Source organism: Capricornis sumatraensis, chromosome 19 (assembly GCF_032405125.1).
Source record: "Capricornis sumatraensis isolate serow.1 chromosome 19, serow.2, whole genome shotgun sequence".
Lineage (NCBI taxonomy): Eukaryota > Metazoa > Chordata > Mammalia > Artiodactyla > Bovidae > Capricornis > Capricornis sumatraensis.
In genome coordinates, this window is record NC_091087.1 from 41,016,750 (window position 1) to 41,033,902 (window position 17,153).

Consider the following 17,153-nt stretch of genomic DNA (forward strand, 5'->3'; position numbering starts at 1 on the left):
TGGGTTCAAATTCTAGGTTTACCACTTTACTGGTGAACTTGACCAAATCTAATTCTCATTTGCTTAATGGGAGTAACAGTGCTTTACTGGGAGGTCAGGAGGATTAAATATTGTCAAACCATATGAAATGGTTGTTTCTGGAAGTTAAAAACAGCGGTGGAATCTATCAAAATAGTTGGCTTTCCTTTGTGCTTCTCCTAGCCCATCTAGGGCACTCTCCCGCTCCACTCTTCGGGTGGCCCTGGGGATTCGTTAAGTTGTGCACTGTTGACCTACCCTGTGAAAGCTAGTAAATTAGCCTTGGGATAGCCTCATGAGATTTAGCAATTACTACAAGGATCTAGAACTACTTTCCAGCCAGCCAAAACCACATCCCTTGGGGACCAGAGGAGTCAAGAGCCACGACAGTCCTGTGCCCCGACACAAACTCAGCGCGCTTTCGCTTTTATTCCCAAGTCCTATTTTGTCTTTGTTATCGCTATAAGACAGGTACTGATGTTGGCTGCATTTTGAAACGTGGAAACTGAGGCTTAGAGAGGGTCAGGCCTCATCCAAGGTCTCGGGCATTGCGCAGTGCTGGCAATAACGAGGGTCTGGTGTTATATCTATCAGCCAAGGAACCGCCTCTGGTTGTGTGACCTCCACAAGGTCCTTGAACCTTTCTCTCCGACCTGTTTCATCTTCTGGAGAAGGGCGTTATTAACTCCCTTTCTCCTACCGCTCGCTTTCCGATTCAATCCAGCCTCTCTCCGGCCCGCCCTTGGGGTGTTCCGGCTGTGGCGAGAGGACCAGTGCGGAGACACTGCGGAGACAGCGCAGGCATCAGGGCTTTGAGTGTGCGGGCGCACACCCGCAGCTCCCCGGAAATACTGATATTTACTTTCGACCAGAGATAGAACTTGGCTTGACATCACCAGGTTCAGGCCGACTGCCAGAGACAATCAAGCGCCAGAACGGAGGAACTGAAACAACCTAACCCCCGGAAAGGCGGGACAGTTGTGCCAATCCCACAGCAGGCGGGGCCAGAAAGCTCGGGTGGCCACGGCCCGCGCCTGCGCGCCGCCATCTTGCTCCAGGAGGGACCGCCTCCCTGCCGTCTGGCGGCTGGTTAGCCAGAAGGCGGGGCTTCGCGGCTCGGCGGGGCGTGGCCGGGCGATGGCGACCGCGGATCCCGACGGGCATGCTGCGCCCTCTATCCCGGGACCCCGGCCCAGCGGGACGGAAGCTGCGGGGCTGCCCTCCGGGCGAAGCGGCATTGGAGTCCCCCGGTTGTGGGAGCGGATCCCGGCGGCTGTGGAGAAGCGGGGCCCGTACATGGTGGCGCGCGCGCCTTCCATTCAGGCCAAGCTGCGTGAGTGCGGCCGGATGAGGGGTCTCTGCTTGGGCGGGCTGCCGCGTTCCCGGGCTGGCTCCGGAGCGCCGCTGGGGCGACCCCGGAGGGGCAAATGCAGCCCGCTCCCGCACCCGAAAATCTGTTCGGAGAGCGGGCCCCTGGCGTTTGGGAGACACGGCGGAGTAGGGATGAGCCCGCTGATCTGGGCCCTTTGACTTCCAGAGAAGCACCGGGACCTGGCCAAGGCGGTTCTGCGGAGAAAAGGCATGCTGGGGGCCGCGCCGAACCGCCCCGACTCTTCAGGGAAAAGGTCTCAGCAGGCGCCACCTCCTCTGTGCAAGCGTTTTCACAGTAGGCCCTAGTGCTCAGGCTGGGAGACCGGGTACCCACGTTTAAAGCCGAGTTAGTCATTCCCCTGACGCCGGCCTGTCGGGTTCACTGTTTAAAAATGGAAAGAGGAACGACCTTTTCTTTCCTTTCCAGGATGTGATGGTGTCGAGGAAAGAGCTTTGTTATGAGTTTTGTCAGTTCGTAGGGTCAATCACTGTCTAAATTAGGGAGGAGCATAGTGGCTGGGGTCCCCAGGATTGAGGATGGAGAGCAGCGTGGGAACAGCTAGGACTGTGATTTTTCCTTAACAGAACGGTAAGCGCTGAGGGCTGGATAGGATCTTCACCAGGGCTTGAGCGAAGGCAGTTAAAGGAATTTGCCTAAGGACTTTGATTTTTCTGTTCTCAGGTTAAATAAGATGGGGAGATGGGGCTTTTCCTGATTCTTAGAAGAGGAGGTGTGCTTATCCTCAGAAGCAGCAGGGGGAGCGGTGTGGGGAAGTGCACATACTAAGGAGCTGTAGCGGGATCCACGGCAGGCAGTGGTGGCTGTCCAGGTAGCAGATAAGCCAGGAGCAGTGCAGTCAGTTTTTTTGTTTTCCCCATAAGGGCGAGGACGCTGGCTTTCCCTGTGAAATGCTGGCATTGCATCTATGCTTGGTCTCTCCCCCATCTCCCCTCAGGTCAGTGAAGTTTAACAAGGGCTACACTGCTCTTAGTCAGAGTCCAGATGAAAACCTGGTGTCCCTCGACTCTGACAGGTAAGTGCTGTCCTTGGAAATACCCCTTGGGGAGTGCCTTGGATAACATTGCAGACGACTTGCTTCGCTTTTTCCCTGTCTCTTCCAAGACCTTTTGTGCATGTTCCAGGGCTGCTGCTTCAGAGCACTGTCTCTTCCGGGATGGCTTGCTTAGAGGACTCATAGGTGACCTTGCTGCTCTTGGATGTGAAGCACCAACCTTGTCTGGGGGAGTCATCCTGCCCTATTATGTCTGCATTATTAGTGAAAGTGACTCTGTCCCTGCTGGAGCCAAGAAGGAGCCATGGATACTCATGGCGGATTATGGGTTTGAGCTCTGTGGTGTGTGGTCTTTGCTTCACAAGTCCTCCAGAACCCCTTGCATGTTGTGCACCTTGCCACTTGTAGCTGTGCTCCGCAGGCATCTCCCTGAACTGACTGTCTTCCTCTTGTCCTAGTGATGGAGAGCTGGAATCCAGATACTCCTCCGGGTATTCCTCTGCAGAGGCAAGTCCAGAGTACTTTTCTGTGGCGGGGCCAGGCTGCAGGCAGTGTCATAGCCGCTGCCAGACGCTTGTCTAGTTCCTGCCATACGCATGGCACTGTATCAGACTTCCCGCATGTTCTCCAGTCTACTCTGCCCTATTCCCCTAGCAGAAGTTTAGGCGTCTGAAGAGGACTGTTGAAAGTCCAGGAGACTATGGGTGCACTGCATGCTAAGTCTCTTCAATCGTGTCTGACTCTTTGTGACCCTATGGATTATAGCCCACTGGGCTCCTCTGTCCATGGGATTCTCCAGGCAAGAATACTGCAGTGGGTTGCCATGCCCTCCTCCAGGGGAATCTTCCCGACCCAGAGATTGAACCAGAGTCTCTTATGTCTCCTGCATTGGCAGGCGGGTTCTTTACCACTGGTGTCACCGAGGAGACTACAGACCTTTTTTTTTGGCATATAGGATCAATCCCCAACCAGGGATCAAACTCACACCCGCTGCATTGGAAGTGTAGAGTCTTAACCACTGGACTGACCACCAGGGAAATCCCTAGACTCTTAGGGCTGGAAATGACCTCACAAGTCTTCTAATCCAAGCCACCACTTAGAAAAGGAATCCTCTCAATGAATCTCAGCTAAATGCTTATTTGAATGCTTCTTGTAATTGGGTACTCACTACCTCCAAGAAACCTTGCTGCCTGTCTTCCCCTGCAACACGCACAATTCAGGTAGCTCATAGAGAAGTCTTCCTTGTTAACTGGAAAAGTCTCCTGCAGGTTGGACTTGGTGGTCTTAGTCCTGTCTCCAGTGACAGAGTAATTCTACTCTGCCTTCTTTTGATCATCTTTTACCTGAGATCAGCATTCCTGTCCCTCCCCTTTCCATCCTCCAAGCTTGCTTACTTCCAGGCCAGATAAATTCTGTTCCTTCTTTGTTCCATCTGTGGGAACTGTGACTGAGATAGATACTCCTGGGCTGGCCTTTTGGACAAGTGACTGTCCCAGAGTAAAACAGGGACCGAAGGTTCTGGCATCTGTGGCTTACTGCTTTTGACAGAGGTGAAGTGCTGGGGACCTAACTGTATACCACTGGTATTTCTTCCTCATGTTCCTGGAAACCCTTAGCCACCCCGAGTTTCTGCCAGAGAATACAGTTTGCAAATTGTATCCTCCTTGAATATCTAGGTGCCTAAGATTGTTAGAACAAAGAAAAGAAAAATAAGCCAAGAGCCAGAGAAGTCCTACACTCCCCAGTCTCATGTGCCTTCTGCTCAGTGGAACTGGTGAAGCCAGGCTGACAAGTTCTGCTTTGCAAGGAATGAGCTCTGTTGGCATCAAAGAGAAACATTGGCAGTGCAGAAGCAGCTCTTCCCCACCCTATTCTACTCTAACCCATTTTCCTCCACGGTTCTACCCCATTGTTCTGGTACCATTGTTCCATACTCTTCAGCCTTCATAGGAACCAATCTGGGTTCACAGTGGTAATGGTCAGGGCTTGACTTTCAGACATAACCTCGAATCTCACATTTATATCACCGGCCTTGGGATTCTTTAGTGAGGGCAGCTTCCTTGGGGCACGTGACAGTGCAGCCTGGACAGTCCTGGCTCAAGTCCCCGGATGTCCCCCACCCCCTGCTGGGTGAGACACAGGTAGGAAAAGGTAGCACTTCTTCCTGTAGTGCAGGGATGTGCAGGCCTGGCCTGAGGGTGGAGCACAGACAGGAGGAAATGGACAGTAAGCTCCAGTGAGGCAATGTGGGTCTGCTTTTGGGGCAGCAGTCATTTCTGCCTTGTGGCCTGGCTTATAGTTCTCTCCTCTCCTGCTCTTAGCAGGTGAACCAGGATGTGAGCCGGCAGCTGCTCCAGGACGGGTATCACTTGGATGAGATTCCAGATGATGAGGACTTGGACCTAATTCCCCCCAAGCCTATGACCTCAACGTGCTCCTGCTGCTGGTGCTGTCTTGGGGCCTCTTCGTCCTGTACCCTCCAGTAGACATAACCCTCTAGGACAGGTCCTGCTCACCATGCCTGCAGAGTCCTGTTGACCCTGTGTCGGTCACAAGAGTGCGGTGGGAACCCACTGCTGTCAACCCCAGGATCACTGGAGACACTGACCCTCTGGGAAAGGCAGTGACTGCAGTTACCCCAAACCTGGTGCTTCTCAGGCCAGAGGCCCCCATCTGGGTCATAGGGTGACAGGGGGAGTCCTGCAGTTCTCCTCTGCTGTCGGAGTAGCGTTTGGAGAAACCGCTTTAATAAGGGCAGGAACATAGGAATTCTGTTTCTTATGCTGAGTGACAAAACTGGCGAGGAGAGAAACTTGCAGACATCTTGATTGGTATTTGTCATGATGCCCTGTGGAGGGAAAAAGGGAGCTTCTGTGCCCAGGCTGTGCTGGCTGGTGTTGCATGGAGGCAGAAAATAGCACTTTATGGCTTGCAAGCTGGGAGTCTGTGAAAAAGAATTTAACTATTTGGGGCCAGTTCAGCTCAGGAAATTCCATATTCTCTTCAGGCTCCAAGATGGGTTACATGTTTGCCGGTTGTTCCTGTATGACTGTGGCAGAGTACGACAAGTTGCTCGCTGGCACAGCCTGATCAAGGCTTCCAGAATCCTTGGAAGCTGAGCATTCCCAACTGGTCCATGTGTCTGGGTGAGCTTAGTAACTTGGTTAGTCCACCCCTAGTTAGAGAAAACTAACTCTGCTCCACCAGGTAGACAAAATTTCTTCCCTTGGTTGCCGTTCTTCACCTTGGTCTCAGCTAGTATCTTCCTCCAGTCTTTGATCTAAGGCTGAACGGAGGTTCTGGCGCTGGCCACAGAAGCCTGCAGTTTCTGGTTACCAGCAGAGGGAGCTGCAGGAGCAGTAAGGTGCCTTCCCGTTTGGATTTTTTTTTTTTTTTCTGGTTTGTGAGATCTTAGTCCCCCAACCAGGGAGGGGTGGAACTCAGGCCCCTCAAGTGGAAGTTCAGAATCCTAACCACTGAACTACCAGGGAATTCCCTCATTTGTTTAACATTTTACACTTGGGCAGCAGCAGTGGGTGAACTGTATGCTGCACAGCTGTGTGGGCCGTGACATAGGCTGACAGGATGAGGAGGAGGGACCTGTGAAAGCTCCCAGCTATCCCTCCCACCCCAACCTAAGGAGATAATCTTGCCATTGCAGAGGGCCTCCCTCCACCCTAGTGAGAGCCATTCTGTTGCATCCAGATTCCTCTGACCACAGTGGATACTCAAGATTGGGCTTTACCTTCAGCCCCCACTTTGAACATAGCAAGGACAGGCATAATCTCCCGTGACCCCTACTAGATTGCATCTCTTGCTGTACCAGGCGTCTCTCTGGAATTTTTCACTGGTTCTTTTTTTTTTTTGCCTTACCTAAAACCAGATGGAGCTGAATGGGAGTGGACAGGGGTAGGGTGGTCAGGATTGAGGTGTGGTCCCGACTTGGGAACTTGCCCAGCTTCTTGCTTCATTTTGTTAGGACAGAGTGTTTGACAGCTGCTGGGGGTGAGGATGGCAGTGGGCCCCCAATACCAAGGCCCTCCTCCAGTGGCTGTTGTTATAAAGCCACACTGGTGTATTTGGCTACACCTCTCCCTGGAATGTTTCAGGGCCGGTTGACCCTGAGTGAGAGGCATTACCTTTGTAGAAAAAGTTGCAGGAACGTCATATAGCAAGGCAGGGTAGAAATGGTCAATTGCTTGGGGCTAAGAAGCCATGGGCTAGAAAGTCACCAATAAAAGCACCAAGGTGTCTAGAACCAAACTGCCTTAATAGTAAGAGTGCTGGGGTGTTGTGCAGGTGGCGGCACTCTGGGGAGACGCCTTATCTCATGGATAGGAGTGGTACTGTATGGCGTTTACAGAACTCTTGGCTTAGGCTTCTACAGCTTTGTAAGTTTGTAGAAATAAATACAGTCATGGTGTTGAGCTGTCTCTGTGTTGCCACAGGATTTTTAAGAAAAGCCTAGACCATGGCCATTGCCCCTTCTGAATTCTGAAATGAAGAAGTAGCCTAACAGCCCTAACTGTGACCATTCTGCCAAGGGCCACCCCTCCTTTCTCCTGTTCCCAGTGGGTGCCATTTTCAGTCCTCATTGGAGACCATGGAAGTCATGTCTGTTTTGTGACCCCATGGACTGTAGCCCACCAGGCTGCTCTGTCCATGGAATTTCCCAGGCAAGAACACTGGAGTGGTTTGCCATTTCCTTCTCCAGTGGATCTTCCCAACCCAGGGATCGAACCCATGTCTCCTGCATTGGCAGGTGCGTTCTTTATCACTGAGCTACCTTATCACTTCCCTTTAGAATGAGTTCCCTTTGGCAGACCCTTCTCAGGTTTTTTTGTTTTTGGTTTATGGGAGGTATTTTTGTTTGCTTGATTTTTTTCAGCTGAAGAAAATTTATTGGAGGAAAAAAAACCCCAAAACAGATGGGCTAAAATTTTTTGCAGGTAGTTTCCTGGAATTCTATTGTACAGGTCTAATGTGGACATACTCTTGCCTAGAGAATCCTGTGGACAGAGGAGCCTGGTGGGCTGCTGTCCATGGGGTCGCAGAGAGTCGGACACGACTGAAGCGACTTAGCATGCATGCATGCATTGGAGAAGGAAATGGCAACCCACTCTAGTATTCTTGCCTGGAGAATCCCAGGGACAGAGGAGCCTGGTTGGCTGCCGTCTATGGGGTCACACAGAGTCGGACACGACTGAAGCGACTTAGCAGTAGCAGCAATGTGGGCAATGGCCCAGAAAGATGCTTTTGTGTGAGACTAATCCCTTACCAACAGGAAGGAGCCACTAGCCTGGGTGTCTGCTTAGTCTGGGATGACAGGAGCTAAGACTGGCAGTCAGAAACCACAGTGGCAAAACACAGCTATACAACCTCCTGCAGAGGGTGTCCCACCTCTAGAGGGTAAGCACAGGGACAGTAGATGCCCGTGTAGGTTCTTCCTGCCATCGAAGGAGAAAAGGAACTAAGTTTCTCTTCACAACACAAGTTGGATTGTCCTGTCCTTCATTCCCCACTTCTGCAGTGACTGAATGTGCTCTAAAGAAGTGGTTGACAACCTTTCTCTGTGAAGGACCAGTGAGTACTTTTGGCTTTGCGGGCCATAGAGTCTGGTGCACTGACTCAGCTTTGCCATTGTAGCCTGAAAAGCAGCTGAATGGTATGCAAAGAAAGGGCGTGGCCAGATTCAGGCTGCTGATCTTAGTGCATGATCCTGCCCTATGCTATGCTTAGTCGCTCACTCATGTCTGACTCTTTGTGACCCATGGACTGCAGCCTGCTAGATTCTTCTGTCCATGGGGATACTCCAGGCAATACTGGAGTGGGTTGTCATGCCCTCCTCCAACAGATATTCCCAACCCAGGGATTGAACCCAGGTCTCCCACATCGCAGGCAGAGTCTTAACTGTCTGAGCCACCAGGGAAGCCCAAGAATACTGGAGTGGGTAGCCTATCCTGTCCCTTCTTTAGGGGATCTTCCCAATCCAGAATCGAACCGGGGGTCTCCTGCATTATAGGTAGATTCTTTACCAGCTGAGCTACTAGGGAAGCCCAGCCCTTGCCCTCAGTTCAGTGCAGTTCAGTTGCTCAGTCGTGTCTGACTCTGTGACCCCATGGACTGCAGCACACCAGGGTTCCCTGTCTCGCCCTAAAGCCAACTAAAACATTGGAGAGAAGAATCCTGCACCGACAGTTCCTTTTTTTAGACACACCTTCCACTGTATGCAAGGCTAGGTGGCCTGAGGCCTGCCTGCAAGCTCTGCCACTGAGGCTACAGTGGGCTACCTGTCCCATAGAAGCCTCTGCCTACCTCAGGGAGCTGTCTGAAACCTGAATAAAGCAAAAACTGGACAACATCCAGGGAGGGCTCCTTCAGCCCACTTCAGGGACTGAAATGCCAAAGGCTGAGTGCTCTTTAGCCCACAGACCTCAAACAAGTGATCTTTAATTGCTTTAACGGAGCGGCATCAGGCCCCAGGGCTACCCTTTTCCCTCTGCACTGCAGAAGCCTATATTCTTACAGATTAATTACCTATCTTGCTGTGACTGCTGCTGAGCTAATCCTAGATCTCACCAGTCTGCCTAATGCCATAGGCTGGGACAGGGCTGCTGTTCTTGAGCTCTGAGGAGAGCCTGGCTCCAGTGTGGCGAGATCCAAGGGGAGTATCAGCTCTCAGTCCTCACATGGGCCCCTCCTACCAGGAAGAAGACAGTTCAGCCTCGGCCTGCTCAGGAGTCACCACCTTCAAGCTCTTCTCCCCCAGTCTTTCAGGGTGTACTCAAAGAGCCCAGAGCAGGGAAGGGATCTGGGCTGGGTCTGCGGAGGTGAGGCTGGCCAGGATGTAGGGTGACTAGCACAGGAGAGCCAGGAAGGCTGTGGCCTCTATAGCAGGCAGCAGGCACGGAACATCAGCAGGTCCTCAGGCACAGTGAGCTTCAGTGAGACACTCTCGTTGGCCCCAATGAAGAGCACCCCGCCACGTTTCAGGGGGATTGTTGCCTGGGCTGTGGGGCTGCTGGCTGTCACTGTCCCCTGCACCACCAGGAGGATGCTGGCAGAGTCCAGGGCCAAGACCTTGTATTCAGTGACAGAGCCAGGTACCTGGGCAGGAAGAAACGACACAACGGAGCAGGGTCTGAGCTGCTGTTAGCTCCCAGGGGTCCCAGGACCACCCCAAGGGCAGTGAGAGGGGGAGCTCTGCCGCCTCCTGCCCTGCTGCTCAGGCTTTCACCGGCACGAAGGCCCATCTGGTCCCTGTACAGAGAGGCACAGGCAGGCCCTGCAGCAGTTGCCCACTACGTGAGCATGGCAGAAAGGAAGCCCAGCCCCGGGCATACCCCACACGGGGGCCTTGCCAGGGTTCTGCATGCCACACAAGAAAAACCACAGCCCTCACTCACCTCCACCTTCATAACGGTGAAGTCTGGCACAGGGGGATTGTAGACAGAGAGGTAGGGGTCTTCTGGGCTCCGTGCTGGAGGGAAGAGCCTGTCCTGGCTGGGGCTGGGGGTGTAGCTGAGCATTTCACACAGAGTTGGCACATCGATGAACTTGGGTGTCAGGCCAGCACGCACTGTGTTATCTGAACATGCCATGCACTCCACGCAGTCTGGGGACAGACAGTGGGCATGTGCTAAGGGTGCCTTGGAGTTTGGCTCTCCAGGGCTGGGCTTTCTTAACCTGAGTGCCATGAGCTCCCAGCAGCATTAGATGAAACTGTATGAACAGCATCTTCTGTGAGAATGGGCTAAGATAACAGTTACCAAAAACAGGTGATGTCACCCACCACTCTCAAGGGGAGTCATGTTAACCCCTGGGGGAGCTCCAACCCTCTGGAGGCATTGTATTCTTCCCTTCTACTAAAGAATCCTGTCCACAAGTGGATAAGCAGCCAACCATCAAAGTGTGACACCCTTCTGTGGCAATGTGTTTTTTAACAAAAATCTCTGCATAGATGCGATAGACGTGTGAAGGCACTGTGATGCAGGGGCGAGAACAATGGCCTTGATCCAACAGAGGCTTGGATTCAAACTGCGGTTGGCACACATTGACAGGGCTTAACATGAGGGTGTCCTGAGCTCACAGGGGTGGTGTGAGAATCCAATCAGTGTCCAGCACCGAGCTGGCATTCATCTCCCGACTGGTCACCTCCCTGCTGATCCCAGGAGTCCTGGGAGCTCAGAGCTGGGTGGGACTTTAAAGGCAGTCTCCTCCACCAACACCTCCTGTTCTGTCCAGACGGAGAAACAAGGCCTGAGGGGGTGGGCCGTGGGGCTCACTGCTGAAATGCGGCTCACCTCCTTTCAGGTAGGCATGGGGCACGTTGGCCTCCAGAAACATGGCCTCCCCCGGCTTCAGGGTAAGCAGATTCAGGAAGTAGATGGCAAAGCATCCGATATCACCCGGGTACTGCTGGTGCAGCTGCAGCAGGAGCTCCCCACAGATGTCCTCCATGCTGTTTCCAGCAGCCACTGAGGGGCACAGAGCACCCCAAGGCTACTCAGTAACCCTTGAGGGCATTCACAGCTCCCCACCCCACCCCCTGGCCAGAGAGCGTCCCAGAGAAGACCCTAGTCCAGGAATCCAGGAACAGGTGGGCATGTTCTAGTCACATCCCCCACCCTGTGGGGGCCAGCCTTCCTTGCTATTCCAGCCTACACAGATGCCATTTGCCCCATTTTGACTATTGATATGCCCACCACTCTACCGGCCACTAAAAGGGCTAGAGTGTAGTCCTTTTAGACAGCGCTTCTCAGCCTCAGCATTACTGACATTTGAGGCCAGGTAACTGTTGTGGGGGCTGTCCTATGTACTATAGGATGTCTAGTAGTATCCCTGGCCCCCACCTACAAAACATCACTAGCACCCCAAACCCAGGTTTGACAACCAAAGATGCCTCCACACTTCCAGTGTCCCCTGGTTGAGATGACTGCTCTAGGAGCTTAAAAATCTAGTTAGGAGAGAACCCAAGGGTTCCCCATGGGGTGACTAACTGTCCCAGTTAGCCCAGGCCTTTCCCCTTAACACTGACAATCTCTCAGTCCCAGGCAAACAGTGATGGTTGGTCACCCCAGAGAGCATGAGGCAGGATGCAACCAAGGGTCGAAATGTGTCCCAGGCTGACCAGGGGAGAAGGAGCTCAGTCTGGGCTAGAGTGGTGAGGGAAGGCTTGGTGGGAATTGCAGGGAGGAGGGGAGGGCAGTGAGCTGGGTTTCCTTAACTGTGTGTGTGGTGGGGGCGTCTCTAAAAGCAGAGTGGAGAAGGAGCTGGAGCTCATCATGTGTTCCATATAAGCTCCTAGCAGAGTCCATTCTGCCCTGCTCTTTACTGCTTGTATTAACTTCCAAACCCAAAGTTGACACAACCACACCCATCAAAGTCATTTCCTGAACTCTCCTTCTTAGCCCAAGGTTGGGCCCAGAGCAGGTATTTAAGGAAAGATCTACTGATTGAGAGCTCAGGACTTCAGGTTTTTGGATGCTTTTATCTCCTTCCTGTTCTCCAGCCCCAAAGTATAAAACCCTTTGGACAGCAGCTCTAGGGCCGAGAAATCTCAGAATGCCCAGGTGAGAGCCTAGTACTTTTCCAGGCCAGCCTGTCTCCACCCATCTAAAGGAGATAACCAGGTAAGAAGCAGCAGGGCCCTGTTCCAGAAAGACTGGGAAAGAAATGCTAAGTTGCTAACAGACCATCTAAGTCAGACCCGTTTGGTGTTCCACTTGGGTAAAGGGGTAGAGAACCCTATTCCTACAGCCGAGCCACTCTGCCAGGGGCCCAGGAAGGGGCACTGCGTTCAGGCCTAAGACACCCACCTTGCTGCGAGATCCGCTTCACCAACAGGTTCAGCTGCTCTACCACCACCTTCTTCTCGCTCTTCATCAGGTGGGAGAAACAGCTCCGCACAGCAGAAGTCACGGCCTCGGAGTCCTGGCTCAGGCTCTGCTTCAGCTGCGCTGCTGCGTCGTCTCCAATTAGAAACTGGAATTCCGGCACCTCTGCAGGAAGGTCAGGCCAGGACCTGCATCAGGTATGGTTAAGATGGAACCCGCAAACGTGGAAAGCTGGAGGAGGCCTCCCCGTCTCATTCCTAACCAAGGAGCCAGGCAATGCTATGTAAGTTTTGCCGTGAAAACTTACTGCTCATGACCAGCCCTCAGCAACCACACCTGAGCCTGGTCTCACGAGCCTCCCCCAGGAACATCAAGAATTCATGAGGCCACGGGACTTCCCTGGTGGTCCAGTGGTTAAGAACCTGCCTTGCAATGAAGGAGATGAGGGTTCAATACCTGGTTGGGGAACCAAGATCCCACATACCGCAGAGCAATTAACCCTGAGCACCCTGGAGCCTGTATGCCACAAACTAGAGAGCCCGTGCAATGTAATGAAAGGTTCTGCTTGATGCAGTGATGATCCCGCCTGCCACAATAAAGACCTGATGTAGCCAAATACATATATAAATCATTTTTAAAATTCATGAGGTCAACCAGCCCCTTCAGTTCCTGGGACACTCAGCCCCTGTGCTCAGCCTCCAGCTCTGCCCCGGGTTGCCCTTGCATCCTAGGTCCAGTATGCAGGCTCTTAGCATTTTGCCCAACCTTACTTGTTAGAAAGGTCACAATTTCCTCAACTGGCCGGAAGCCGCATAAGCCCTGGAAGGGGGTGAGGGCAATTGCCATCTCTGGCTTATGGTTGGCATCAGGGTAGTGCTGTGGAGCCTGGAGGTGCAGCTTCTCTGCCAGCTCCTGTGGGATGGGCAAGGGAGAGGAGGCTGGTTAGGTGCAGCCATCACCCAGCAAGACAACAGTCCCCACCAGCCCTTGTTCTTGACCCTCCCCAGTCAGCTTCCTGCCTTTGGCACTGAGCCCAGTCAAAGCATAATTCAGAAACTCAGGGTTCAGCCAACCCAAGGCAGGCACATGGATCAACTCTGGGGGAGAGCTGGGGCAGACTTTAAGAGGACCATGAACCAGAAGACCCAAATACCAAGCCAAGTTCTGACACAAACAAGCTGTGTAACTTTGGGTAAATCCCTCTCTTCTCTGGGTCTTCTTTGCTCATGAAGTTTGGACAGACAAATGCTTAAGCTATGACTCACACACAGGCTTGGGCAGAAAGACCACAGAGGTGGAATTAAGGCCATGACTAGGGTAACTGCTGTGCCTTGGAAGGTGAACTCCGAGAAAGTCAGGTGGAAAAAGGGCAGATATGAATTGGCTGGGCTGGGGTTTGCTGAGGGGAGCCAGAAACAAGCGTGGAGAAGCTGCCGTGGCACAAGCTGATCAGCTGTCCACTTAGACTTAGTTGCCACATGAGTCACTGGCAATAGGCCTTGCAGAGCTAAACTGGGAGTTGTCAGGCTCGGATTTAATTCTGGGCTGGAGCCTGGTATGGGCAGGGTAAAACCAGAAGTAAAAGCTGTACAAGAGTCTTGACTCTTAAGCTCTTCTCTAACTTGACCTCCGTGCGCTACTCTGATGCTGTACCTTGTTCGGGTGTGCCTGGATGGACAGGGCCGTTTCAACTGAAAGCACTTTGAAGAGGAAGGGCAGTTTGCCATTAAAGGTGTCCTTGACCTTCGAACCCAAGCTGTCCTGATTATCAGCAATCCACTGGCCTAGGGTCTTCTGTGAGATGCGGTTGTCGAGGATCTTGGCATCTCCCCGGGGGTGGGTCCCCATCCACAGCTATAAAAACAGGAAAGTTGGGAGGGACAAAGGCAGAACCTGGCACCACCCATTTGCCTGCCCTGCTCCGTTACCCTGTGCTCCCCATAAGGCAGCCAAGTCCTGAGACAGGCCTCGTAGGACTGGGTATAAATGTTCATAACATCACAGACATACCAGGGGCAGCAGACCACAGAGTACCAGGAAAGCTCTAGTTGAGGCTCTGCCTCCAACCAGCTGTGGAAGCTTGGGCTAGTTTTAATATATTGTCTCTGGGTCTCAGTTTTCTCATCTGTCCAATGACGAGAACGAAACCTACAACTGTCAAGGTCACTGAAAAGCTCTAACTCTCAAATGGCACTGTGAGGGGTTAACATTCATTTATTCCAATCTCCGAAGCAGAAGCTAATGCTTTCCTGTGTTTTGGCTTTTCCTTTACTAAATGGGCAGGATAACTGTGTATTTTAGGTTATTAAAAAAGTCAGTCAAAGTAAAAATTATAATTGTCAACGAGGGCTGAATTAAAATTCAGTAAGTGCTAAAAACAGAAAATAAAAGTAGCAGCAGCAAGGTCATACTGTATAGCACGTGTGTGTGTGCTACATCGCTTCAGTTGTGTTAGACTTTTTGTGACCCTATGGACTGTTGCCCACCAGGCTCCTCTGTCCATGTGATTCTCCAGGCAAGAACACTGGAGTGGGTTGCCATGCCCTCCTCCAGGGGATCTTACCGATCCAGGGATTGAACCCACATCTCTTATGTCTCCTGCATTGGCAGGCACTGGCACCATCTGGGAAGCCCCTCTGTATAGCACAGGAAACTATATTCAATATTCTGTGACAAATCATAATGGAAAAGAATATGGGTCAGGAAGATCCCCTAGAGGAGGAAATGGCAACCCACTCCAGTATTCTTGCCTGGAGAATCCCACAGACAGAGGAGTCTAGCAGACTACAGTTCGTAGGGTTGCAGAGTCAGACACGACTGAAGTGACTTAACACACACACACACACACACACACACACATATAACTGAGTCACTCTGTTGTACAGAAGAAATTAACACAACATTGTAAATCAACTCTACTTCAATAAAATAAAATTCAGTAAGTGCTGACAGTTCCTTGGGGAAGGAAGGAGGGTACTGGAAATTTCAGTCTATTATGACAAAACCTCACTTTTTTCTGTGCTGCCATCTGGGTTCATCAACCTGCACAGATCTGAAGCCCTAAGAAGGCCTCCTCTCCCTTTTCTGTCTCCCCTTCCCCTCAGATTCACAAGACTTGCCTCAGCCCCTTTGATAGAGGAGTCCCTTCCTCCCACCTGCTGGTCGAGTAGGCTGAAATACAGCCGGGGTCTCACCTCTGCATACGGTTTGTCCTCTGAGATCTGGGCCAGGGGGTCACTGCTGGCCAGCAGCCGGGCCACTTCACTGTTGGAACCCAACTTTCCCCAGGCATATTGCTGCACCACACAGGAAAGTGGGAATACTGGGTGGGGGTACAGACAGAGCGTTAGTTTCCACCCCACTCCTGAGGCCTGACCCTCCTGTCCCGGGGGAACCAGACCTGAGCTGAGGGTTTTATCTGAGGGATAGAGTCAAATAAGGGGTTTGTAGGTTGTGAGTTGAGACCCTTCTCTTCTGCATGCCTCGATGTTCCCGTCTGTAAGACGGGTAGTAAGGATCTCTTGCTGACCTGAGGCAGATAACTGCGTTACGGTGACGCGGAGGGCGTGGGAGGAACCTATTCCACTGCACCCAGTCTAGAAGTAACCCAGGTGCAACCGTCTCCCCTCAAAACCCCCTTTCGAGGGCTGCAATAAGGGCTCGATCCCCATCGCGGGTGCCCCCTCCTCTTCCCGGCGCCCATTCATCTTTCCGCAGAGCCCCGAGGGGCTGGGGCGGAGTTTGACCTGCCGTATTAGGTCAGGAAGGGTCGGGCGCAATCCATCCCCACTCTCGATGGCACCCCAGTCAACAGCCCACCTCGCTGAGCGGCCATCCTCGAGGCCTCGGACCGGTCTTCTAGCACGTATATCTTTCCCGGCAGCACCCTCGACCTCTCTGCGCTCAGAGATTCATGGGAAATGTAGTTCTTCCCTCGCCTTCTCGGACGTCTGAGTGCCAGGTGTGGCCACTGCGGGCAGGCTAAATCCCTCTCCCACACTCCCGCTCTCAGAAGGAACCCCCACAAGTCCAGAGCCTTCCAGCCGGCAGTCTGAGGTCTCAGCATTTTTTTTGCTCGTTCCTTCACCGGACACATATTTATTGTTGTTCTTTTTCCGTCTCTTAGGTTCTATCAGACTTTTTGCGACCGCATGAACTGCAGGACTCCAGGCCTCTCTGTCCATCACCAACTCCCGGAGCTTACTCATACTCATGTCCATTGAGTCAGTGATGCCATCCAACCATCTCGTCCTCTGTCGCCCTCCTCTACTGCCCTCAATCTTTCCCAGCATCAGGGTCTTTCAAGTGAGTCAGCTCTTGGCATCAGGTGGCCAAAGTATTGGAATTTCACCTTCAGCATCAGTCATTTCAATGAATATTCGGGGTTGATTTTCTTTAGGATTAACAGATTTGATCTCCTTGCTGTCCCACGGACTCTCAAGAGTCTTCTCCAAAACCAGAGTTCAAAAGCATCAATTCTTCGGTGCTCAGCCTTCTTTATGGTCCAACTCTCACATGTTATACATGACTACCAGAAAAAGCATAGCTTTGACCATAGGGACCTTTGTCAGCAAAGTGATGCTCTGCTTTTTAAAATGCTGTCTAGGTTTGTCATCGCTTTTCTTCCAAGGAGCAAGTGTCTTAACTTCATGGCTGCAGTCACCATCTGCAGTGATTTTGGAGCCCAAAAAAATAAAATCTGCCACTGTTTCCATTTTTCCCCCATCAATTTGCCATGAGGTGATGGACACTTCGGAGAAGGCGATGGCACCCCACTCCAGTACTCTTGCCTGGAAAATCCCATGGATGGAGGAGTCTGGTGGGCTGCAGTCCATGGGGTCGTGAAGAATCAGACACGACTGAGCAACTTCACCTTCACTTTTCACTTTCATGCATCGGAGAAGGAAATGGCAAC

The 17,153-nt window shown here is 52.2% G+C and overlaps 2 protein-coding genes across 4 annotated transcripts; one reads left to right on the forward strand and one right to left on the reverse strand.

Annotated features, from left to right (window-relative positions):
- The first annotated feature begins 1,155 nt into the window (after positions 1 to 1,155).
- On the forward strand, positions 1,156 to 6,758 carry FAM219B (family with sequence similarity 219 member B). Of its 2 annotated transcripts, none has more exons than XM_068991257.1 (5): positions 1,156 to 1,351; positions 1,556 to 1,643; positions 2,346 to 2,423; positions 2,861 to 2,909; positions 4,724 to 6,758. In XM_068991257.1, exons 1-5 carry the CDS (start codon positions 1,156 to 1,158, stop codon positions 4,886 to 4,888), a joined length of 576 nt encoding a protein of 191 aa, XP_068847358.1. In that variant the 3' UTR covers positions 4,889 to 6,758. The 2 variants fall into 2 exon arrangements, with proteins under 2 accessions (XP_068847358.1, XP_068847359.1); XM_068991258.1 differs by having other exon boundaries at positions 4,727 to 6,758.
- A 2,030-nt stretch (positions 6,759 to 8,788) lies between these two features.
- MPI (mannose phosphate isomerase) lies at positions 8,789 to 16,073 on the reverse strand. 2 transcript variants are annotated; one of them, XM_068991349.1, is made up of 8 exons: positions 16,058 to 16,073; positions 15,433 to 15,560; positions 13,892 to 14,092; positions 13,009 to 13,150; positions 12,221 to 12,403; positions 10,706 to 10,879; positions 9,809 to 10,017; positions 8,789 to 9,509 (listed from the first exon to the last, which is right to left on the reverse strand). In XM_068991349.1, the coding sequence occupies exons 1-8, from the start codon at positions 16,071 to 16,073 to the stop codon at positions 9,291 to 9,293; spliced, it is 1,272 nt and encodes a 423-aa protein (XP_068847450.1). In that variant the 3' UTR covers positions 8,789 to 9,290. The 2 variants fall into 2 exon arrangements, with proteins under 2 accessions (XP_068847450.1, XP_068847451.1); XM_068991350.1 differs by lacking the exon at positions 12,221 to 12,403.
- Between the last annotated feature and the right edge of the window lie 1,080 nt (positions 16,074 to 17,153).